The 25,783-nt window shown below is 41.7% G+C and overlaps 1 protein-coding gene across 3 annotated transcripts in view; it reads right to left on the bottom strand.

Moving 5' to 3' along the window:
- tbc1d22a (TBC1 domain family, member 22a) overlaps positions 1-25,783 on the bottom strand; it is a 185,375-nt gene that overhangs the window by 64,312 nt on the left and 95,280 nt on the right. For all 3 annotated transcript variants that reach the window (XM_057323906.1, XM_057323905.1, XM_057323907.1), the window contains exons 9-10: positions 24,202-24,308; positions 4,279-4,354 (exon numbers count right to left, since the gene is read on the bottom strand). In XM_057323906.1, coding sequence (XP_057179889.1) covers positions 4,279-4,354; positions 24,202-24,308 — 183 coding nt within the window. The remainder of the gene's footprint in view (positions 1-4,278; positions 4,355-24,201; positions 24,309-25,783) is intronic.

Genomic DNA, 25,783 nt, shown 5'->3' with positions numbered 1-25,783 from the left:
AATCCTCACCTCAGGCATCCGCTAATTCCGGCTTTTCCTAAATTACTGGGGCTACTTTGTGCGGATGTCTCTTGGACAAGGAAGAAGCACGGTGGGGGAGGGTGCGTGCACACGGGCAGTGTGGAACTGGGCCCGTCGGGGACGGACTCCGGGGAAGCACGTGAGATGAGCAGGCCCAGGATGCGACGCTGAAACGGGCGTTTGAGCAGGTCGCATCCATCGACGGGCAGCCGGTTCAGCCCACATGCCCCCTTCTCCTACCCTTATTTTGCGATAAGAAATAATCGGTTATATCGAGTGACCCAAGACACTCAGACAAAAGAAGATATAACCCAGTTATTAATTCCAAAGAGCCGTCGGGAAATGCTTTTCCAGGCGGCTCATAGTAATCCAATGGCAGGTCATTTAGGGCAGGGCAATACACTCAGTCGCCTCATGGCCCGATTCTTTTGGCCGGGCATTCACGACAACGTGCGCAGGTAGTGCGCGTCTTGCCAGGAATGTCAGTTGGTAAACCCACCGGCCACCCCAAAAGCGCCTTTGCGACTTCTTCCGTTGATGCAGTTCCCCTTCGAGAGAATTGGTATGGACCTCATCGGGCCATTAGAGAAGTTCCGCACGGGGGTACCATTTTGCATTAGTCCTAGTGGACTATGCAACACGGTATCCCGAAGCAGTGCCGCTCCACAGCATTTCCGCAAAGAGTGTTGCGAGATCCTCACAGATCAAGGCACGGCGTTTATGTCACGTACGCTACTACGAACTACTGGGCATTAAATCAATTCGCACCAGCGTCTTCCACCCACAGACGGACGGACTGGTGGAACGGTCTAATCGCACGTTGAAAACTATGATTCGTAAGTTTGTTCACGAGGACGCCAAGAATTGGGATAAGTGGTTAGAGCCCCTCTAATTCGCAGTACGAGAGGTCCCCCAAGCCTCCACGGGGTTTTCCCCCTTCGAGCTCCTTTATGGGCGTCAACTCCATGGGGTTCCGGACGTCCTAAAGGAGACGTGGGAGGAAAAACTCCAGACACTGGGGCGGCTATCCTTGGAGAATTTGCTACAGGCCCAGGACAAACAAAGCCATCTGTATAACCGGGATTCTAACCTGAGAAAATTCACGCCGGGAGAGAAAGTGCTTGTATTGCTCCCAACATCTAGCTCCAAATTACTTGCAAAGTGGCAAGGACCCTTTGAGGTCACACAGCAAGTTGGCGATCTCGATTATGAGGTCATCCGGACAGATGGGGGGGTGCACGTCAAATATACCTCAACCTCCTGAAAAAATGGAGTGAGGAGGAGGCAGTGATGCTGGCGACGGTGGTGTCCGCAGAGGAGGATCTCGGGCCAGAGGCAAATGTTAAACCGCAATCCATTGCCCTGGCCCCGGGGGGAGACCACCTCTCACCCTCACAGCTCACTGACCTGGCCCGCCTGCAAGCGGAGTTTGCCGACGTGTTCTCTCCCCTTCCTGGCCGAACGAATCTCATACAGCACCATGTCGAAACCGAGCCTGGGGTAGTGATGCATAGTAGACCCTACCGTTTACCTGAACACAAAAAAAAGGTGGTGCAGGCAGAATTACAGGCCATGTTAGATTTGGGGGTAATAGAAGAGTCCAGCAGCGACTGGGCGAGCCCGATAATTTTGGTACCCAAAACCGACGGCTCGGTTAGGTTCTGCGTGGACTACCGCAAAGTTAATGCAGTGTCGAAATTCGACGCTTACCCAATGCCACGGGTCGACGAATTGTTGGACCGGCTGGGCTCTGCTCGTTTTTATTCGACATTGGACTTAACAAAAGGGTACTGGCAGATCCCCCTTACACCAGTATCCAAAGAAAAGACAGCCTTCACCACGCCGTTCGGATTACACCAATTCGTGACTCTTCCGTTCGGATTGTTTGGAGCCCCGGCCACCTTCCAGCGCCTCATGGACCGTATCCTCCGACCTCATGCGACGTATGCCGCTGCCTACCTGGACGATATTATCCATAGCAACGATTGGCAGCGGCATATGGAGCATCTGAGAGCGGTCCTGAGGTCGCTGAGGGAGGCCGGGCTCACGGCTAATCCGAAGAAGTGTGCGATTGGGCAGGTGGAGGTCAAGTATCTGGGCTTCCACTTAGGTCACGGGCAGGTGCGTCCCCAAATTAATAAGACTGCAGCGATTGCAGCCTGCCCGAGGCCTAAGACCAAAAAGGAGGTGAGACAGTTCCTGGGGTTGGCGGGATATTATAGACGGTTCGTACCTAACTATTCGGAGCTCACCAACCCGCTGACTGATCTCACTAAAAAGGAAGCGCCAGATCCGGTCCAGTGGACGGAGCGGTGCCAACAGGCCTTTACCCAAGTCAAGGCTGCTCTGTGTGGCGGGCCGCTCTTACACTCTAACTTTTCTCTCCCTTTTATTCTGCAGACTGACGCGTCAGACAGAGGGCTGGGTGCAGTCCTGTCCCAAATGGTGGAGGGTGAGGAATGGCCGGTGCTGTACCTTAGCTTGTTACAGTGTCCGAATAAGGAAGTAAAAACGATCGCAACTTCCAGTTCACAGGGACTTAAAGCACCAGAGTCATGTGGTCATACTTTTTTGATGGATGGATGGATGGACTTCCATCCTGTCTGGAAATGTGGGCACAATTCAATAGCATTACAAAGTTGCAAAGTAAAAAACACCTAGGATAGCATGAGGGTGAGGAAATTATCATGGAGTAAACTATTCCTTTACCACACTTTTGTGAATTGGCAAAAAAGAAATGGGTCTTTTTAGAACTGAACAATTTATAGCTACAAAAAAAATCCATATTAACTTTTCTTGTTTAGCTGATGCAAGTGTTGTAAGCTAAACCTGTGACATAAAAATGTCTTGCTTGACTTGAAGAAGTGAATTTAGGAAGGCAAATCTTAAATTACCCTAATGGTGTTCATTATTACAATCTACTTACTGAATTTTATAGCTCATGTCAGTATATTTGTCATTTTTTCCGCTTTGGCTGATCAGCATTGCAAGCTATAAATTCCGGTGCATGCTGTTTCTTGTGGTACCAGAAAACCACCTACTGTATGTGGACAAGAAAATTACAGCAACAGTTGGTGTATTACATGTAAAATGTAATTTAAGGGCATAATTTAATTATGTGATGTGAATTATTCCTGAAGCACATGTGCTAAAACAGTGTTCTGAAAGTAACTATTTCTACCAGTGACTGCTTTACAAAGAAACAGCGACAACACGCTTTCATCAGTCTCACCAACTATACCCTATTCATTACAAACAAATGCTGTTCAGCTGCAAACTGTGGAAGAACAAAAAAAAACCCGATTAAATGCAAGCTGTATGCGTGCATCTCAAATATCAATTGTTGCCTTTCATTGGTTTCTTTGCAAGGCACTTCTAAATCCCATTTAAATGTCTAATAGAAGACATTATCTGTAATCATGAGTGGCTAAACACAATAAATGTGACAGGCAAAAAGCTCTGGAGCCTGACAATGTGAAGGTTACTCAAGAACAAACCCGAGCACTGACTTCAACGGATAATGCTCATTCACTACGCTCATTAAACCAATGTTAAATGTGCACGTCTCAAAGAAAAACTACAGCAGTTACAAAATAAGGGAATGTCTACTTTTAGCAAGTTTCAGAAAGCTTGACTTGTTTTAGATAATGACATTTAGTCGTGTTCAGCTAAAGATGGTTTTCTTTTGTAGCAAATGAATAACTGTGATGGCCATGTTGTGATAATCTGTTTTAACCACCCTGTTGCTTTAAAAAGTTCATTAAATGATTGAATAATTCAGCTACAGGCTCCCTTGGATAAATAATCAAAATAGGACTGGGAGAAAGAACAGCCAGTGCTATATATAGCTTTAAACTGATAAAAATGAAACAAGACGTCTCAATCTCCTCCACAGACAGAAAATGATCAACAATATGCTCAACCTGCAGTCTTTCTCTCAGAAATTAAAGCAATCATTGGCTCTAATGCAGGTGGAGGAGATAGAGGCCTCCTATGGGAGGAGAGGAGGGGGTTCCCTGTCTCTGTGAAATGGGCATCGAATTATGATTACGGCCACCTAATATAAAGTAATGAGAGAGGCTTATGCTCCGGTGCCTTTTGCTTTCCTGGCCGGAGCAGAGCTCACTCTCTGCTAAAGGCCAAAGCACTGGTGCGCTGATTGGGGCTGACACTGGGGGGATGGGGGGAAAAGAGCGAAAGAGACAGAGTGATAGAGAGAGAGGACAAAGCAGACTGTGCATCACTGAGGGTACGCACCATCAATTCGGCTGACCAGCTCTTCCAATGCTTTCACTTTCCTCTGGATCCCTGGTTGGGCGAAGGTGTAGTTGTCCTTGAAAAAAGAGGGAAATGTTACATAAAATGCATGGTTACTACAGTGTTACTTTATATGCAATGCTCATAACTACTTATTCATAACTACATGTTTTAAAGGCTAAGAACTTTTAAGTGAGTTTATGAAAAGTCTACTTTTTTCTACAAAGTTTGACAAAGGCACTCGTTAGGAGAACCTGAAGCGGAGCTCAAGTTACAATTACTAACAAAGTTTTTTTTTGTGATTTTGAGATGAAAAGTCTCTCAGGTAATAATGTGATGTTACTCCAATGTTGTGATGTGCAAGATAGGCTACAGTTTAATGAAGCATTTGAAAGTTTCCTACAGAGAAACTTACAGATAAACGATACGTTTGTACTGCAACAATTTTGAAAAGTTATACACAATTTCCAAACAAAGAAGGTGGAGACAACTAGTGAACACAATGGTATATGTATACCCTGTGGACAGAATGCACAAACCTCAGCCAACACGTATGTACAAATACACCATCAAACATTCACACTGGGAAAGAAATAGTGTGCTGGCAGAGCTCAATTGCGTGCTGGGAATAGTGATCCCTATAATTAAGTGATAATATTCATCAAGGTCCTGTGGCCCACAGTGAAGCTTAATTACCACATTCATTTAAAGGCCCTTTCTTGACCAGACAGCTACTTAAGAGACCCCCACCTACCTCCATCTCCCCCCAAAGCCTCAGTGGGACTTCCCTCCGTTCTACCACTGGAAGAAACTGAAGTCTAACTATCCTACTCATAAAAACTAAGCGTAGCGTTTACTGTCAAGAGCCAGCGTAAAACAAGCAGTGGGTTATGGGTATTTGATATATTGGACGGTTTACTACTCTGTGACTGTCAGACATGGATATAAACAACAGAAGCTAAAGACCTATCGTACACAGCAGTGCTGTGGTGAAAAAGTGTAAAACATAGTGTAAAACAGACTGTATGCGAAAGAGATATCCAACTGTAAACAGCTCCCACGATACCTGCTGTGAAAATGGACCACTAAACTGAACTGTCTGTGATAAAGGTGTAGTATGCGTTAATACCCAAGAATGTCAAACAAAGGTGTGTAGGACAGATTCCAGCTATAAAGACAAGCAAAGAACATGCAGCAGATCAATTTAATTTTCACTCACTCGGTTACAGGAACACATAGCTTTAAAAATGCCATTCAATATTAACACCATCATTATAGTCCTGAGAATGGCTAAATTCATTGCACAAATGTGGATATGACCATTTGAGGGACACAAATGGCAACAGTCTATCAAGTAATCAAAGTTATATCACACATAATGGGGGAACCATCATAAGAACTTGTGAAGCTCAAGCACATTTACAGTCAAAAGAGATTCGTAATGGGGTACAGACTACATTTAAAATGGCAGCAAGCCTTTATCTTTGCATCACATTGTGCTGATATGGCTTTAGGAGAGTCGCTCCAATGAATTTTCACTGGATCAACTCTAAATGGTTCTTTCAGGAATACAAAATTTGTCAAGAGGTAATGATTGTGGAATGTAATTATACTCTTTAGACAATCATCTAATTGGTTGCCAAATACTACAGCCCTCCCCCTGCCTTGGCAACCCTAACAAGTGCAAACCTTCTGGACTACAATTCAAAATTTTCTTTATCAGTGCTTTACTCACAAATGCGGATGGACAGATACTGTGTGTTAGTGTGAGCAGAACTGTAGCTCTATCTTTGAAGAGGCTTCAGAGAGACAGGAGACTTTAATGTAGCCTGGGAGCAGCTGAGGCGGCAAACACCCCACGAGGGGAGAGAAGTCATTAACCGATAAACAATTTCAGCTGTCCTTCAGGCTCTGATGTGCAGCCTCTGTGTTCCAGAGCTGCCTTAGATGAATACATGAATAGCTGGATCCCGACCATTAAACCGGCCTCCTCCACTTCCCCGTGACCTCGAAACAGGACTTTCAAAGAGGCAGCACAATGAGGCAGCGCTGAAACAGATGGAGCGTCGGCAGCAGAGTCCATGTTTGGCCTACTTTTACAGGTCTGCACCTAATCTTAAGCTGAAGCACTGACCCTGGAGGATGCTTGTGGCTCGGTGAACATTAACGCTCCATGCCAGGCTAATCTATCTCTGCAGGAGTCCCTGAGAGTTAGGGCAATGCAGCCGCGGTGTGGGGAAAGGGGCGAGAGTCACGACTTGAGCTGCAGTCAAAATCAGGTCAGATCTGAGTACACTGAGTACACATTACTAGAGCATCTCATGGGCAAAACGCTGGTCTTGGCTCAGACTCCGTCCAACCTACCATTGGCTAAGTGTATGCTTACAGTCAAAAGTGACTCTGAAAAACAATCCAGTGGGATACAGGGCAAAAGGGACCACCAATATCATTTTGTTGTTTCCCTGCCGCTTTTAACTCTTCGAGATTGCCCCGGAGACAACTTCTGATAAAAAATCCATTCAGTGGAAGGAGCTAAGTGAGTTAAATGTCGACTTCCCTCATTCTTTGTATGTCATGTTCTAGCACTAGATTCAATACAATTACCTCTTAGGTGGGAAGAGTGGGTCAATATTAAGCATGTATTAAGCTTGCCCAGAGATGTTCCTAATAGCATCTGAATTATTAAATCACTCGCACCTTAATAAAGAGCAGGTGCTCTTACATACTGAAGCATAAGAGCTGTAAACAATCGGGTATCTGCAGCTATATCATTAACCAGCACTGAACCAAGTTGAAATAACCTTGAAAAGCAGGACACGGACTTACACCTCTATAACATGCTGCGACAGGAAGGTCTCCGAAGGTTTAAGTAGGTGTTCACATTTACTTGAGCTCAATGTAGCACAATTTCTTTACAGAACATACATTTTTTACCAGGGATTTGATGTGAGCTTCGGATGCAAGTTTAAGCTTTGTGGCATCCCCTTTTGCTCACTCTACGTTTGATCCGGCAAAGAGACTGGAGCTTCCAGACTGAAGCTTTTTTGTTGACGTTATACTCTGCAAACTGTCCATCACTTACCTTCAGTAGATCGCTAATCTCCCTTTGACACTCACTACAGAAAAGACAATTTCTCTGCTGGGTGTAAAATAATAAAAGTAGACTGAATGAAAAGGTGATCCAAGATCAATAAAAAGCGGATGGTGACATTCCTGTAAATAGACGATAGAGCAACTGTACATCTGTAGGTATGAAGGTCAATCCTTTGATAAGGGCTAAAAAGATATGCTTGATGCAAACAACAATGCTGCTGAAAAGATCTGGAGCTGTGATGACAACCTCTGATAACCCGAGCACATAATAAGGCATTGGAATTGTGTTATTCAGGGAGAAGAGAGGGCTTTTATGCTCTCTCTGTAGCTCCTGATGCGATTCCATTAGTTTAAGAAGCCCACTTTTACTTCCTCGATTGCTTGTTCTCTTCCAGGTAAACCTAGATCAGAAATAACACACCAACGCAAAGTATGAGCACTTAGGTTCAGAAACTTTCCTCATTAAAATCTCAATGTCTGACATAACGCCTGGGTACACCGATTCCCTAGTAAACTTTCGACCACAGATTTTCTTTCTCTTTCAGTCACCAAGTCTAAAACTGAAAATTCTGTCATTGTTTAGTCAAAACTGTGTGCTGATATATTTTTCTTCTGGTACCCAAAAGGATATTGTACGAAGAATGTTTAAGCAGCTCAGGTTTATACAATGGCAGCTCACAACTGTCAAGCTCCAGACCATAAGATACAGACCATAAAAGTAGCTCATATTTACGTAAAAGTAGCACATGTAGTATAGTGAACAAATCTTCTACTTTAAAGGGATAGTTCACAAAAAAAGGAAAACATTTTTTTTACTCATGCTCAGGTTGTTCCAAACCTGTAACCAGTTCTTTGTTCTGCTAAACACAAAGTAAGATATTAGGAAAAATGTCAGTAACCAAACAGATCTTTTCCCCTATTGACTCCCATAGTATTTATTTTACCTGCTATGGCAGTCAATGGGTGATGAGATCTGTTTGGTTACTGACATTCTTCCAAATATGTTTCTCTGTCTTCATCAAAACAAAACAATTATGCAATTTTGGAACAACCTGAAGGTGAGTAAATGATGACAGAATTTTCACTTTTGGGAGGACTGTCCCTTTAAGAGATAAATTTGTTGTCCTTTTTAGAGATTGAAATCTGTAATCACTGTGGACTTGAAAAGGTGTTATGATTAATTAAAACTGCTCATTTTCTACATGTGCTTCACTGAAAAATATGGTTTTGAGCAACATGAGGAGAATTAAAGAGAATTTTCATTTCAGACCAAAAGTACTCAGGCTTCATAATCGCTTTTCGGAGAGACTACTTCATAAACACCCTACATTCAACTTTAATTATGCATTTAATCTTAATTAACATATGCATGCTATTTCCATTATGGCATTATTGCATTTTATTAACCATGTTTACTGATATCATGTTAATGCTTCGAACATCATAATATGGTAAACAGTACAGAGTCATTAACTGTAATACAATTAACCATGATGACTAATATTTATCTAATTATTAATATTGGTCAATAGCTAATAAAATGGTTACCACAAATTACAAATATTAAAGCCGAAAAAGATGCATTAATATTGTGAATAAAGCACAGATATTGACCAATATTGATAATAAAGGACTGGAACTAACCATTGTATTTAATACCATATATTGTGTCATTTAAAGAGTAACTGTTACAATGTCCTTAAAATTATATTTCCTGCAGTGTGTAATGTTGCTGTGTGTGAATCAGAAGAGCTTTTTTGCCAAGTGTGCTTGCACACACAAGGAATTTTCTTTGGTGTTGGAAGCTTCTAGTACAGACATTCAACACAATGACAATACAATATTAAAGCTGCGATGATCGGGCCCTCGCGGAAAGTGCCACCGCAACCCGATTGCATAAGGAAAACAGCGAATGGTAGGCGATAAAATTAATGCAGGTGAATTATAGTAGGATTTGTATTTCTTTAAATGTGTCACATTCCCTTTTGCCAGCTGGTTGCGCTATTGCTATAAGTGAACACTGACATGGATATGTGTAATCGTAGGCGATAAAATTAATGCAGGCGAATTATAGTAGGATTTGTTATTCATTTAAATGTGTCACATTCCCTTTTGCATAGCTTCTTGTTTCATGGCGAAACATCAAACTGTGTCAGGCCGCCACGGACACGCCCCTCAAAGAAAAGTTAGGTTCTTGCAATGTATCGTCACAAAGGTCTGAAGATCATACTGGCCAAATATGATGCTGACTTGTTTGAATCTGTAAGAGGAGTAAATCACAGTTTAAAACATGCTACTTCCTGTTTCCTGCAGGTGGCGCTATAACAGTATCTGAAAATTACCATGTAGATGTCTTCAGGCCAGGTCTCTTATCAAACATGTGAAGTTTGGGGCTGGTCAGACATTGTGTACCTGAGTTACTATAAGTTCCTTTTTCATGCAAAAAAAAAAAAACTTTATCAGGCCGCCACGGACACGCCCCTCAGAGAAAAGTTAGGATCTTTCAATTTATCTTCACAAAGGTCTGAAGATCATACTGGCTGTGCTCTTCAAATATGATGCTGATCTGTTCAAATCTCTATGAGGAGTTAATCACAGTTTAAAACATGTCACTACCTGTGTCCTGCAGGTGGCGCTATAACTGTATCTGAAAATTACCATGTAAATGTCTTCAGGCCAGGACTTTTATCAAATGTGTGAAGTCTGGGGCCTGTTGGACATTGTATGCCTGAGTTACAACAACTTCCTGTTCATGGCGAAACGCCAAACTTTGGCAGGCCGCCAGGGTCACGATCCCCCACGAAAAGTCAAGATCTCCGCAATTTAGCTTCGCAAAGGCCTTAAGATGAGAATGACATGAAGATGATGTTGATAGGATTAAAACTCTAGGAGGAGTTCGTTAAAGTACGACGACTGGAAATTGAAACAAATTACAAAATTGCACAGGAAATTAAAAATAACAGACTTCCTGTTGGGTTTAGAGATATGCTCCAAGAGACTTTTCTTAATGATTCGGGGTCTTCTATCAGCCCACCAAATTTGGTGCATGTACGTATTGCGTAGTGGCCTGGGAAGTTCTAGGTGGCGCTAGCGAGCCATTTTGCCACGCCTAATTTTGTAACCCATATCAGACGTAAATTTTCACCACGTCTGATGCGTGTGCACGTTATTGTGAGTTTTTTAGCATGTTTAGGCCTTCAAATTAGCGATCAAAGAGGGAGAAGAACACAGAAACAATAGGGCTCTGCACTGCGGTGCAAGCCTGTGGCTTGCTCCTCCGTGCTCGGGCCCTAATAAGACGATGTACAGTCTAAAAGATTCTAAAATATGCATATATAAAATAAAGACTATTTTACAGAAAATGGGGGATAATAACATATAAGAGACATTGTACAGGGTAGTATATAGTAGAATATACAGTACATATCAACAGATTGTATGTACACTTGTGCAAATGGATAATTTAGTAAGTAGAGGTAGTGTTATATACATGTATAAATAAAATGTAGATATAATAAGGCACTAAAGTGCACACTATAGGAGTAGTGGAAGTGGAATATTGCTCTTAAGGAGAAGTTATCTGTTTAGGAGGGAGATTGCATGGGGGAAGAAGCTGCTTCTGTGTCTGGAAGTCCTGGTGTTTGGTGCTCTAAAGAGCCGGCCAGAGGGCAACAGTTCAAAAAGTTTGTGTGCTGGGTGTGTGGAGTCAATGATGATTTTTCTTGCCCAGTTTTTCACTCTGGAATCGTACAGGTCCTGAAGTGTGGGCAGAGGAGCACCAATAATATTCTCAGCACTACGAACTGTCCGTTGTAGTCTTCATAGGTCTGATTTGGTGGCCAAGCTATACCAAACAGTAATTGAACTGCACAGAACAGATTCGATGACCACTGAGTAGAACTGGGTCAGTAGCTCCTGTGGTAGGTTGAACTTCCTCAATTGACGGAGGAAGTATAACCTCTGCTGGGCCTTCTTTACAATGGAGTCTATGTGGGACTCACACTTCAGGTCCTGAGAGATGGTGGAGCCCAGGAACCTGAATGACTCCACAATATCCACAGTGCTGTCCAGGATGGTGAGGGGAGGAAGTGATGGAGGGCTCCTTCTGAAATCCACTATCATCTCCATTGTCTTGAAAGCATTCTGTAAGCAGTCTGCCAAGTCGTAAAGCCGGAAGTGAATGACATACAAAGTTATTGGCTTGGGAAAAAAGGAGTTGACTCTGAATCACACTGGTCTGTCGTTCTAATTTCAGTTACAAGTCAGATTTGCATCACTCGGTGTAATGCCCGTCTATGTTCCATTTGCGACACTGCACACGGTAGACCAATCACAGCAGACTAGACCATTTGACTAATCAGATCAGAGTGGACTGACAGAAAGGAGGGGATTAAACAGATGAATCGCCAAACAAATAATCTGAGAGTCAGTCAAGTAAGGTAATAATTACTGCCTATTATTAGAAAACACACCTTATATGTACGTAAACTTGTTGTTGGATACTCCATAAAGCAAAGTAGAACCTTAAAAATCACAAAATATTTACTCTTTGATTATTTATCTACAGTATTCCTTTTTCTTTTTTTTCTTTACCAGAGTAAGCACTGCCTGTAAAGCTGTATGTACGTAATGTAAAGCTGCTTTGCAACATTGAAAAATGCAAAATATAAATAAAATTGAATTCTATTCATCACCTGGCATAGACAGAAGAGACAGAAGACCAGAAGAGACACTTGAAAGAGTTCAGTCGTATAATACAGCAGCATACACACGTTGTGTTGGCCAGGGGCTGATAGATTTGCATGGTGAAGATGTGGTTCATGAGTTTACTGCTTTCCTACGTGCTCCCTTAAAGGAGAGTTAATGAGGGAGGTTATGTGGCAGAAAGAATATGAGCGACAGGCTGCACTATCAGACATCTGACTGAGGGGCTCAGTGAGCTGCAACGGAGGCATACGGCTGTCAGTAAAAGAAGGACAGGAGAGAGCGGCAGCCAAGCAGAAAACTTGGCTTTTCCTGCTGCCACTTCCCCATGAGCGACTGATTGAATCTAATTGGCAGGGGGACAGAAAGATGACAGAGGCTCCCAAACAAAGAGCGGCCCGTACTGCAGCCCCCACGCAATAGAAACATTCTCTGTAGTATCTGCTCGGAGTTACATTATCCCTCACGAGCTAAGCCAAAATATGAGAAAATAGCCACCACCTCTTGTTTAAACAAAAGCCTGACTGTGCACAGGGCCATTTCAGCCCTGGGGGATACAAATAAAAATACATGCTGGGCCAATAGTGCGATCGTATTCACATAGAGAGAAAAGAGTGCAAAGAGGTACATAGACAGAAAGATATGAGAAGCGATAAGTCTGAACATCTCGAGAGCACTATTAACGTGGTATTGGAGGCTGTCTGACTGGTATTTTGTAACGGCGCTTGGCTCTGCATGTGAAGGACAGCTTGAACCCTTTGCTCTGAGAGGCATCCAGCCGATAAGGATGAAAGAGGGCTGCTTCATCTGCATTCTATGACAAACACTGCGGCACACTGACAAATTCACAAAAACCACAGGATGCATTTCCAGCAAGAAGCCTGACATCCAGTGTGAGCTCTTCAAGGATTGAGGATCATGTGTCGAAAGCTGGAACTCGACTTGGCATTAATGTCAAGGATCAAACTTTAATCAATGCTAACTGTGTAAGAGATGGAAGAATAGGCTGGCAGGCATCTGTCTGAGCATGTGTCAATGTAATCTGCAGCTCTGCACTTCCTATCAATAAACAGTTCCAATGGAGCAGGGGACCAATTGGCCAAATCAAATTGTTAAGGCCTCAGGCCCCATTTGCTCTGGCGTTCTCCACCATTGCATGCAAATATTTATCAAATCCCCCAATCTTTATTAGCTCCGCTGGCAATTAATTTGTCCTGGCTGTTTAAGCACTTGCGAGAATGGTGTTGAACTGGTTGGGGAATAACAGATGAGAGGGATAATAAAATGGATACACTACCTAGAGGCCTGCTATGTGGAAAATGCATCATAGACCATTCATCTTCAGCCTTTATTGCCTATGCAACACTGGATGCAATAAGATGTAATATACAGAGTGGGGGACTAATGGAAACTAATGCAAAATACAACAATATTTGCTTCTTTTCAGTAGATGAATGATTAACAAGTCCCTTTTTTCTTCCTACTTCAACCAATTTCACACGTTCCATTTCCGCATTTGACACCAAGCCCCAGGAGCCGCGAGGCGCAAAACGGTTTCATTTCTTTTTCTTTTAAGTTGGCATATAGAGAAAAGAGGGAGGGCGAGAAAGCAAGGGAAGCCAGGAAAAAATAGGCTAAATAAGCAAGAGGTTCATTAATATCACCGAAGGTGCATTTTACTGACAAAGGGCCCCGAGAGGCGCCTATTTATTTAGGAAATTAATAAAAGTGAGCATTTGCCCCAGTGTAAATGCCACTTTCTGTCCACAGCAGCAGTTCTGAGCACGCCATGCTCCCCTCCACTGTTCCTCTGACCTTGGTTCTAATTGCGCGCCAGATCCCCGAGAGAGCACGGTTCCCCCTAATGGTTTATAAACAATTTTAAAGGGGCTCAACTCCTCTATAACCATAATTAGTTTATGGTCCTCTGGCTCACAGCCCTAGACCCCGTTCCTGCTGCTGATGGAGGAACCAGTAGGGGGTCTAGTACTGGAGTATTAACCTTACTGAATGGAACGTTTATGGAGTACTGCACTTGTTTAGTTTTCCTCTAACATATACAGTACATAATGCATTATATGAAATTTATGTTTCTAACTGGGCCAAGAACCTGCAGGTGAAACAACAAGATAAAAAACTGTTTTTAATAGCAGCATCCACTGTCTCAAGAGGCACATTCTGCCATGTACACAGTACGTATTTAGCAGGGGCTTTTATCTAAAGCAATTCACAGTACTTTTATAATGTAGCATAATGGAGTAAAATGAATATTCCAGGTTGAATGCAACTTAATCTCTACTGACATAACCTGTGGCTTTGATTACCATGGAAAACAACTTCAATTTGGTTTGCATAAGCAAAAGGCATGCACAGCAGTCTTCAGGGTATCTTAGGTAAAAACTGGCAGAAATTGAGTCACATTTATTTTGTTATAGCTCTAACTTCAATTCCAATGTTGGATATTTAAATCACTGTAATTGTTCTTTCTTTGGACATGTCAAACGTTTGCTTATTCATACAGCACATTATTTTAGAGGTCATGAAAGTTTTGAATATGAATACAATGCAGAAGTATAATATTTAAGTGTTACAATTATACAGCCACATAAATAAGAGACCATTTCAAAGCACCAATTCAGTTTTTCTGAATTAACTGTTTATAGGTATGTGTTTAGGTAAAGGAATTGTTTTTGTTTCATTCTGTGTAATTACATTATTTGCATTTATTTGTTGGAGAAACAGGTCAAAATAACAGAAAAGATGCTCTGTATATTTTCAGACCTCAAATACTGCAAAGAAAATTGTTGACATTCAACATACACTGGTCTGGAATGGCCACAATACATATAGAAATGCTAATTAAATGAACATTTGGAATGGTCTGTTATTTTTTTCCATGACTGCATGTTAGCTGTGTGTTCGTTGCAGAAACCTTTTCAGGCACTTTATGAATGTATTGCAGAGCACCTACTTTAACGGCGATCTAAATTTTGGAAAAATCTACAATCTTTTGGTTATGTCCTGAAATTAAGCCACTAGGTCACCCCATCCCCCATCATGCACTGTAATTTATTTACTTCTCCAAGTAAGCAATCCTACTGAAAAACAGCATTAGCTTGCTTTATACACGAGCCGAAAAATTCCATCTGGAGTTAACAGATGGCTGATATGAGGCTGTTTCTCCTATTTACATTTGGCGAGTGTGATTTTTTGTGAGTGTGTGAGTAGCATTACTAAGGAAGACAGCACCCAGCTGGATGCCCTGTGGGCTTTAAAGAAAGATGAAGAAACAGTGGTGCAAGAGGCCTGGAAATGAGGAGAGTTGATCGGAGAAACGGTGAAGTAAGACAAAAAGCAAGTAAGGCAGCGGCTGCGCCAACAGTGAAAGATCGCAGTAGAGCTGTATGCACAAACTTAATAATCTGGTCTCCATCAGCCTCTCAGGCATGTGGATATAAACACACCTATCTGGTCTCCTCAAGCGTGGGTTGCGACCTCCCTCATCTGTTATCAGACTTATGCCTCTTATTTGGCTAATCTCCATTGTGCAATGGACCAGAAATATTTTATACACACACCCCTGCTTTATGAAGGGTTCTTTCTGGTGTAATGCAGGTGTAGTTCAGTAGTTTTTTGCATTCATTTAGTTAGTATTTTGATTCGATGTTAACTACGTAGTAGTTGCTGTGGGTTTGTTCTTGACACTTTATTATATTAATTCTCTAAAGCCAGCAAGCACAATCTTAAAAAAATGATGTACTGTACCCAAAAAAAGGTTGCAGTTATTGTATTCCTTGGTCTACATGCATAATCTCTTCGAAATAGATACTAAGCCTTTAATTTGAGAGTCATTAAGTTAAACGGTAAGAGCGATAGGACAAAGACCACCAATACAGTATATTGTCAAAATAGCAAACTAAATTTACTCTCACATAAGCAAGAGTGTGCTATATACAGTAATACATGAGTAAATGGTATAATATGTATAAGTAAAGTTATTAGTTTGTTTAACTACACAAACAATGAACCCAGATCAAAAAATCTGTTCAACAAGTTGTTCCCTGACATATGCCTCAGGTGTCAAAGTACCGCTGCATTCAAGTGAGCATCTGGTAACAGTAAGCGGATCTCAGATCAGCACTCAAAGCAGGTGCTGTGTTTGAAGGCACGTAAAATGAGTATAAACGGTCACTGGCAAAGAGACAGCTGGAATTAGAAGCAGTGTTTTCCCTCGAGTCCGGCTATCATTTGTCAGACACAGACTTTAACTTCCCTCCCAACAACAGCATCCTACGAATCTAGCAGGTAACAAATATGGCCTAATGCCGTTTTCAAAAAAACCTTTTACGTACAGTGCACAACCCTGTTTACCTTTCAAATATCATTGGCGTAATGGCTTCCAAAACATCACTGCGCCCCACAGCCCCACAGTCCAAAGGTCATGTGTTGACTATTAACCTCTGCACAACACACTACACCTCAGCATTCACTGTGAGTAGAGTAAATTGCGTTCCTGCTGACAGGAAGTCTCGGATACATTCAGTCTCAGCCAGACCTCGTCTCTATCCCAACTCTATGACTGACTGGAGTCTAAAGGTCTCCTCCTTGAGCTGCTGCTCCCGCATGCGTGTTTACACAACAGCTGTCCACGTTCACTTCCTACATGGAGAGATGTTGAGTCTGACGGCAAGATGGCGAAAGAGGCGCAGGCCATTTTACCCCACTTCACCAGTTCTTAGGCGTACATTTTTGTGAGACGATAGTCCAGCTATGTGGTGTAGGTTTTCCAGGTTTTCCAGAAATTCTTTATATGCCATGCTATTTTGCTTATGCACAAGCTGAGGTGATAATCAAAAAATGCCAACGTCAAAGTCCTCTCTTCCTGCAGTAGCACTGAGAATTTATTTTAACACATCTGTTTATTTAGAAAGTCTAAAAGCAATTCACTCAATGCTGTACATTTGTATCACTTTTGTATGAGATCATGCAGGTTTAAGGCAGTGATTGTCCTTCTGTCCTACCTGTGCTCTTTAAAGTCAAAGTAAATGTTTGCTCTAGGGTTATGACTTATTAATAGGAAGACCTTAAACCCCTGGAAAATAACTGCGTTGTTTGTCACTTGCTAGCCGAGCTGGCTGGTTTGTGTACATGTATGGATCCATTAGGTGCAAATCCATCTGTATCTTCAGCCCTGAAGAGGGGAAATGAAAAATGTGTGTTAAAGTAGGCTGCTCAGTGCACCAGCCATTATCTGTGATGTCCAACCCTGAGGCCAGGACACCACAAAACAGCTTCTGCCTCAGGACGGTCTGTGTCATAAATATCGCAAATCAACACAGTCATACTGGTGCGGTTCTCAAACCCAAATACAAACCCCATCATTTGTTCGCTGAAATCTCTTGCTCCAGGATCTATAATCAGGCACCTCACCTGTTTATCCCAAAACCCTCAAACAAGTTAATGTGAAGAGGATTGCAGGTGTGTAGGTTGCTTATTTTTAAATTGGTTCAAGTCAACTGAAATTTCCCACAAAATCGCATCCGACAGATCAATTTATAAATCATTATTATAGGTTTACTATTTGTCAATTGGGGTAGGCAAGGAAAACACAGGTTTTGATGTGCTTGCTATAGAACAGATTTTTGAATGGATTGCAGCTTTAACACTAAACCTGATCTGTATCTGAAGGAAAAAACTAGTGTCTTATACAGTTTAACAGCTATGATGTAAAATCACCCATTCACCTGTGAATGTATAACACTGTGCAGCACCCATAATGTTTTTTGTTGAAGTTATGGGTTATGCTATATCTTCTTTTTGAATTTAATGAATGATTACAATGCATTTTTGAAAGCAATTTGGCATGTTATAATTCATCTGAATTTTGGATATTATTATGGTTGACAGGGGTTGCAGGCCCTTGGTATGCAGTAGTGCGAATGAGATATTAAGCAAGATTTTCAGTGAATTTTGATATAGCAGGGCTCTAGAGTGCGACCAATTTGGTCGCACATGCGACCTAATTTCTCAATGGTGCGACTAAAAAAAATCTGAGGTCGCACCGGTGCGACCAGCCGTTCGAGGGAAAAAAAAGTCTCTGCGAAAGTCTCCCTGTGGTTCAACAACAGACACATTAGGCCCATATCGTGGTCTAAACCAATCAGAGATAGTGAAGGGCGGACCCCCCTCTGATTGGCCGTGATATCCAGATATTCCTGTACGTGTGTGTACGTGTGAAAATGCTGTGCTGCAGTCATACAGAGAGAGGTGAGTAGCCTAGGCCCGTCAGATAAACAGAGTGGATGTAGCCGCGGATGATGAGAGAAGATGAAAAGAACGATTGACAACTTTTTCGTTAAGAATGTTAAGTTAAGGCCTGATCCGTCCGAAAATCATAAATAATGCTCCGACACACTAGACTGCGACTAAATGGTCTCATTTTGCGACTGTTTTTCCTGCCTGTTTATCTTAATGGTCGCACCGGTGCAACTGTCAAACTGATCAATATATAATTTTTGCGTATTATAAATTTAATGCGCAGAAATGTTATATTGCGCAAGCTGCGCATTCAGTCACTCATTTTCGTCTCCCCTCCTTCAACCATTCACTTATCTATCAGTGCCCCGCCCCCAAAGACGTAATTCGCGGGTTACGGGTAAGAGGCGAAGGACCGAAAGAGCAGACGAGTGAAGCGCTCAATCTCGCAACTTAAATAAATATGCAGAATACAAGATTTTCCCCTACTAAGGTACAAAACAGCAAAGATAACGAAATGTGTTGCAAGTATTGTATGCATGTGAAGCTAATGCAGGAAACGTGTTTAAACTTTATGCACTAAACTAGTGTATAAAGATCTCTAACAATACTGCAAAGCATACAAAACGTTATACATCACGCTAAATAATATTTATTTGTGAGTAGCTATTGATAGAAGCCAAACGTGTATCAATGCAGCTTTCATGAAGAATAATCACTAAAAGCCTTCAGGTCTCGCGGGTTGTTTGAGATGCGCGCGCCCAGAGAGTCAGAGCACAAAATACTGAACGGAGTTCTCTTTCACGCCTTCTTACTCTGAAACGGACATATTAACACAAAATAAGCTAAAAATTCCCATATTAACAAGAAACCTTGTAAAGGTATTCAGTTTGTTTCGTGACCAAACAGTTGGGAAACAAAACACGTGTTCCAGTATATTGCGCGAGCTCTTAAAGGGGCAGCAGCATAATAAAGATCTCTGTTTATAATGTTCATCAAACAACAACGGACGGGCCCAAAAACACTCACTGATATTAAAGGAATTGTGTTCTCTTATAGGAGTCGTTCACAACAAATAAAGGAAGAAAGTAGCTTTAAGAAAGATGTGCTTTAAATATGGTAAAGTGTTGAAAGAGAGTTTACATATACAATAAAAATAATTCAATCATAAACAATGATTTGTATTAATTTCTAATTGATTTATTAATGTATTAAACACATTTAACAAGTTTTAGTGATTCTTTTTTCTTACCTCACCCCACGACTCTGGTGCTATCAAATTAAGGGCAGGTGCCACCAACTGAATAACTTGGTAGCACCAGTGCCACCTCTCTCAAGTGTTAGTCTGAGCCCTGCTTTCTTGTAGAATTGTGCTTCAAATAAAGAACTTTACGTTGACCAGATTGTTAGTTAATCTTTTACAAGTCAATATTGCCTATATGGACAGCGATTTAAAAAAAAAGTGAACTTGCAAAACTGTGGTGTAAAATGCGATGCGGTCGAAAATTTGGGTGCACCTAACTTTTGTGCTGGTGCACCTAAGAAAAAAGTTAGGCGCACCAGTGCAACCAGTGCAAAAAGTTAGTCTAGAGCCCTGTATAGATCAGTTTTCCAAGTCTAGAAAGTTCAAATCAAAGGTTGGGAAGACCGGAAGAATATTGTACATCATATGAACAAATTTTTGCGTGCTGATTCATTCTATTTATATCTTGAGAGCCCCTGGTCACTGTACTTCTGTGCTGACATTTTTTTACGATACTGCTCCACAGTATGAAGCACTAACCCCCCCCCACCATTCTTGGAGAAACGTATGTAATAAAAAACTCTTATAAAAATCTCTTATAATGCGGCTTTAAAATTGCAATATTGCTCTATTGTCCGACACAGGAGGGAAACACAATACTTGTAATTAACAACATTTTCTACCCTATGCATCTACAAACCCGATTCCAAAAAAGTTGGGACACTGTACAAATTGTGAATAAAAAAGGAATGCAATAATTTACGAATCTCATAAACTTATATTTTATTCACAATAGAATATAGATAACATATCAAATGTTGAAAGTGAGACATTTTGAAATGTCATGCCAAATATTGGCTCATTTTGGATTTCATGAGAGCTACACATTCCAAAAAAGTTGGGACAGGTAGCAATAAGAGGCCGGAAAAGTTAAATGTACATATAAGGAACAGCTGGAGGACCAATTTGCAACTTATTAGGTCAATTGGCAACATGATTGGGTATAAAAAGAGCCTCTCAGAGTGGCAGTGTCTCTCAGAAGTCAAGATGGGCAGAGGATCACCAATTCCCCCAATGCTGCGGCGAAAAATAGTGGAGCAATATCAGAAAGGAGTTTCTCAGAGAAAAATTGCAAAGAGTTTGAAGTTATCATCATCTACAGTGCATAATATCATCCAAAGATTCAGAGAATCTGGAACAATCTCTGTGCGTAAGGGTCAAGGCCGGAAAACCATACTGGATGCCCGTGATCTTCGGGCCCTTAGACGGCACTGCATCACATACAGGAATGCTACTGTAATGGAAATCACAACATGGGCTCAGGAATACTTCCAGAAAACATTGTCGGTGAACACAATCCACCGTGCCATTCGCCGTTGCCGGCTAAAACTCTATAGGTCAAAAAAGAAGCCATATCTAAACATGATCCAGAAGCGCAGGCGTTTTCTCTGGGCCAAGGCTCATTTAAAATGGACTGTGGCAAAGTGGAAAACTGTTCTGTGGTCAGACGAATCAAAATTTGAAGTTCTTTTTGGAAAACTGGGACGCCATGTCATCCGGACTAAAGAGGACAAGGACAACCCAAGTTGTTATCAGCGCTCAGTTCAGAAGCCTGCATCTCTGATGGTATGGGGTTGCATGAGTGCGTGTGGCATGGGCAGCTTACACATCTGGAAAGGCACCATCAATGCTGAAAGGTATATCCAAGTTCTAGAACAACATATGCTCCCATCCAGACGTCGTCTCTTTCAGGGAAGACCTTGCATTTTCCAACATGACAATGCCAGACCACATACTGCATCAATTACAACATCATGGCTGCGTAGAAGAAGGATCCGGGTACTGAAATGGCCAGCCTGCAGTCCAGATCTTTCACCCATAGAAAACATTTGGCGCATCATAAAGAGGAAGATGCGACAAAGAAGACCTAAGACAGTCGAGCAACTAGAAGCCTGTATTAGACAAGAATGGGACAACATTCCTATTCCTAAACTTGAGCAACTTGTCTCCTCAGTCCCCAGACGTTTGCAGACTGTTATAAAAAGAAGAGGGGATGCCACACAGTGGTAAACATGGCCTTGTCCCAACTTTTTTGAGATGTGTTGATGCCATGAAATTTAAAATCAACTTATTTTTCCCTTAAAATGATACATTCTCTCAGTTTAAACATTTGATATGTCATCTATGTTGTATTCTGAATAAAATATTGAAATTTGAAACTTCCACATCATTGCATTCTGTTTTTATTCACAATTTGTACAGTGTCCCAACTTTTTTGGAATCGGGTTTGTAAAACGGAAGCCCTCTCCTGAGAACCGAACACAATTACGCATGGCTGGGACTATAAAAATCACACTAAAAACTAAACCAAGTGTTAACAACCACTCCGAAACACGCAGAGAGCACAGTGCAGCCGACGCTAACAACTTGTGAGCAAATGTTCAGAGCTATCAGCAGCAATAGTGTGAAGGTGTAAGGAAAACAAAGAGTGGAGAAAAATCATTAGCACCTAAGAGAATATGCTTTGTACACACAAATTACTGCAGTAATTAGAGACAAAATACCACAAAATCTTTGGCGGGCCTGGAGTGCATTTTAATCTAATGCCAGAGAGGAGGGATGTGATCTCCCCGATGTCATGTGATTCTTTAGTGCTACAAGGTCTCAGTTGTGAATGGGGAGCAGGAGTGTTAAATTTGATGTTATCACTCTCACTCTCTCATACTGGTCACTGGAAGTTCAACATGGCACCTCATCGCAAAGACCCTGAAACTGAGCTGCAGCATGGTGGCCAAGACCATACAGCGGTTTAACAGGACAGTTTCCACTCAGAACAGGCCTCACCATGGTTGACCAAAGAAGTTGAGTGCACGTGCTCAGCGTCATATCCAGAGGTTTATCTTTGGGAAATAGACGTATGAGTGCTGCCAGCACTGCTGCAGAGGTTAAAGGGGTGGGGGGTCAGCCTGTCAGTGCTCAGACCATATGCCACACACTGCATCAAATTGGTCTGCATGGCTGTCGTTTCAGAAGGAAGCCTCTTCTAAAGATGATGCACAAGAAAGCCCGCAAACAGTTTGCTGAAGACAAGCAGACTAAGGACATAGATTACTGGAACCATGGCCCTTGGGTTTGATGAGACCAAGATAAACTTATTTGGTTCAGATGGTGTCAAGTGTGTGTGGCGGCAACCAGGTGAGGAGTACAAAGACAAGTGTGTCTTGCCTACAGTCAAGCATGGTGGTAGGAGTGTCATGGTCTGGGGCTGCATGAGTGCTGCCGGCACTGGGGAGCTACAGTTCATTGAGGGATCCATGAATGCCAACATGTACTGTGACATATTGAAGCAGAGCATGATCCCCTCCCTTCGTAGACTGGGCCGCAGGGCAGTATTCCAACATGATAACGACCCCAAAAGAAGCTGAGGTACAGGTGATGGACTGGCCAAGCATGTCTCCAGACCTAAACCCTATTGAGCATCTGTGGGGCATCCTCAAATGGAAGGTGGAGGAGCGCAAGGTCTCTAACATCAACCAGCTCCGTGATGTCGTCATGGAGGAGTGGAAGAGCACTCCAGTGGCAACCTGTGAAGCTCTGGTGAACTCCATGCCCAAGAGGGTTAAGGCAGTGTTGGAAAATAATGGTGGCCACACAAAATATTGACACTTTGGGCCCAATTTGGACATTTTTTCACTTGGGGGTGTACTTACTTTTGTTGCCAGCGGTTTAAACATTAATGGCTGTGTGTTGAGTTATTTTGAGGGGACAGCAAATTTACACTGTTATACAAGCTGTACACTCACTACTTTACATTGTGGCAAAGTGTCATTTCTTCAGTGTTGTCACATGAAAAGATATAACAAAATATTTACAAAAATGTGAGGGGTGTACTCAATTCTGTGAGATACTGTATAAACTGTGGTTGCAATTATTCATGCGACAAAACAAGGTCTTATACAAGGCATAATTAATACATTAAAACTACTTTTATAATGCATTATACATATATGCTTTAAGTAAAGTCTAGTAAGAATGTTATAAGAGAGTTCAATTTTAGGGCTAAAGGTGCCCATAGCCAAACACCCAATTGGAGAAACATGGAGAAAAAACAAAAACCCAACTCAAAAAGCCACATGGGACTCCTTTTTCATCCTCTGTGAGAGTATTGGGAAAATGTGAGGCTAAGTAGATAGCAACCACCTACCTTCAACTGTATCGCATGTTCCATCTCAGCGGCGTAAACAGCACAGGTGTTTTTATGCCCTTAAATCAATTAGAGATACGGCAGGCAAGATAAAGTGAATATGGGGCGGAGGTGAGGGTAGCTGTGCTTTCCAGTGACAATTCAAGAATTGCTACGCCTTTTTGGATAAGGAGGTTATTTCCTGCCTGTGGTGTGGAGTGAGAATATTCATCATGGATTTTATTCCAGGACAGGCCAGGCGAGGGAAGGCAAGGGGAGGAAACGGGACAGGACACCTACACGTGGGGGACCCTCACCACGACGCATTCGTCTCTTTCCCTGCGGTGTGCTCGTCTTGCATACACACACACACACACACACACACACACACACGCGCAGTGAATGTAATCAGCCCAGCACGCTGGCAGATAGGGAATCAATTTACCTGAATCCCGTCCAGGAGCTTGCTCATGCACCAGAAGCTGTCAGCCTCGATGTTCCGCAACACCTCTTCCTGCAAGCTGGAAACATTGAAATTTTCCACCTCTTCCTCTGCAAAGAGTAAAAGACAAAAGAAAATAAGAAGAGAAAAAGAATAGAAAGAAATAGAAAAGGATTGAGGGAAAAAAGCCATGTTACCCAATAGGAAAGAAAGAACCATACTGTGCGGTTTTAACCAAGGGTCTTAAGACTTTTTTAGGCCAAGCAGAAATAGAGCAAGGACCAACATACTGTTTAACATTGAGTTTTGCATTTTAAGCTTGGACTAAATATGTGTATAATATCATATGCATTCATATCATTTTTTGTAATTGTTATATTGTAAATCTACTGTTGTACAGAATTACATACATGTATTAATTAATTGTAATTCTTACTGCTACTGTGACATCTTAAAAAGATGTATAATGAATAATTGAAAATGAATAACTTTACCCTCATGTCATTACAATCATGTATGACTTTCTTCTGCAGACCACAAAAGAAGATATCCCAAAGAAAGTTGGTAACAAAACAACACTGACTTCCATTGTGTGAACAAAACAAACCACTGAGACATTCCTCAAAATATCTTTGTGTTTCAAAGAAAAAAAAGTCATACAGGTTTTGGATGACGTGAGGGTGTATAAATGATGCTAGATTTTAACTGAATTTGCAGACTTCAGCACAGACTCAAATAACCCTATTATCTTATTTTCTTCAACATTTTATTTGATTTTTGCAGCAGTATCAAATACCCACCCTGTAAAAAAAGATTAATTAAAAATGCTTCTGGGCCATTCACATGATCATAAAACAACTAGACAATGTAATATAAAGAACATACTGTAGGAACCCTGATATGTGTGCTATAGGATTAATGCCAGTTAAATAAAAAGTAGGCAAGCAAGAAAGAAACTGGTATTATTCAATGATAATGTCATACAATAAAGTGTAACTAAATGTGTAAGTCAAGAGCCTTCTCTAATATTGTAGCAGACAAATATTAAAGGGCATTTAGAAATGGCATCTTGTTTGTATACAGCACATGCCTTATTCTTTATTCTAACAGGACTATATACACATTTTCTTTTTTGCTAACAGGTAAAATGTATTCATTCAAATGCAACAATAAAATATATACACATTTTCTTTTTTGCTATCAGGTAAAATGTATTCATTAAAATGCAACAAGAAAATATATACACATTTTTTGAGGTTACATTATCTATGCAGCCTTGCACATGGTTTGAGCGTTAATATGAGGTCTCACGATTTGCCACATGACAAACTCCACCGCTAAATGTCAAAATCATTTCCCCTGACCACAGGCCAACTAATCCAACCAGCAGACTCCAGATTTATTTAGTAACCGCCGCGAATGACTCAAACCGCAGCTCTGACAGGAGAGGTACAGGTTGAGTAGAGGCAGGAGATCATTGAACTAAACACACACGCGGCGCTGCTGTCTCCTTGGCAACATGGATCTAACCTTAAAGCGTATGGCGAGCTCTGGCTGACAGGACCGGTGGGCTGCTGGGAACATT

This window comes from Triplophysa rosa, linkage group LG24 (assembly GCF_024868665.1).
Source record: "Triplophysa rosa linkage group LG24, Trosa_1v2, whole genome shotgun sequence".
Lineage (NCBI taxonomy): Eukaryota > Metazoa > Chordata > Actinopteri > Cypriniformes > Nemacheilidae > Triplophysa > Triplophysa rosa.
This window is presented reverse-complemented; position numbering and strand designations above follow the sequence as displayed.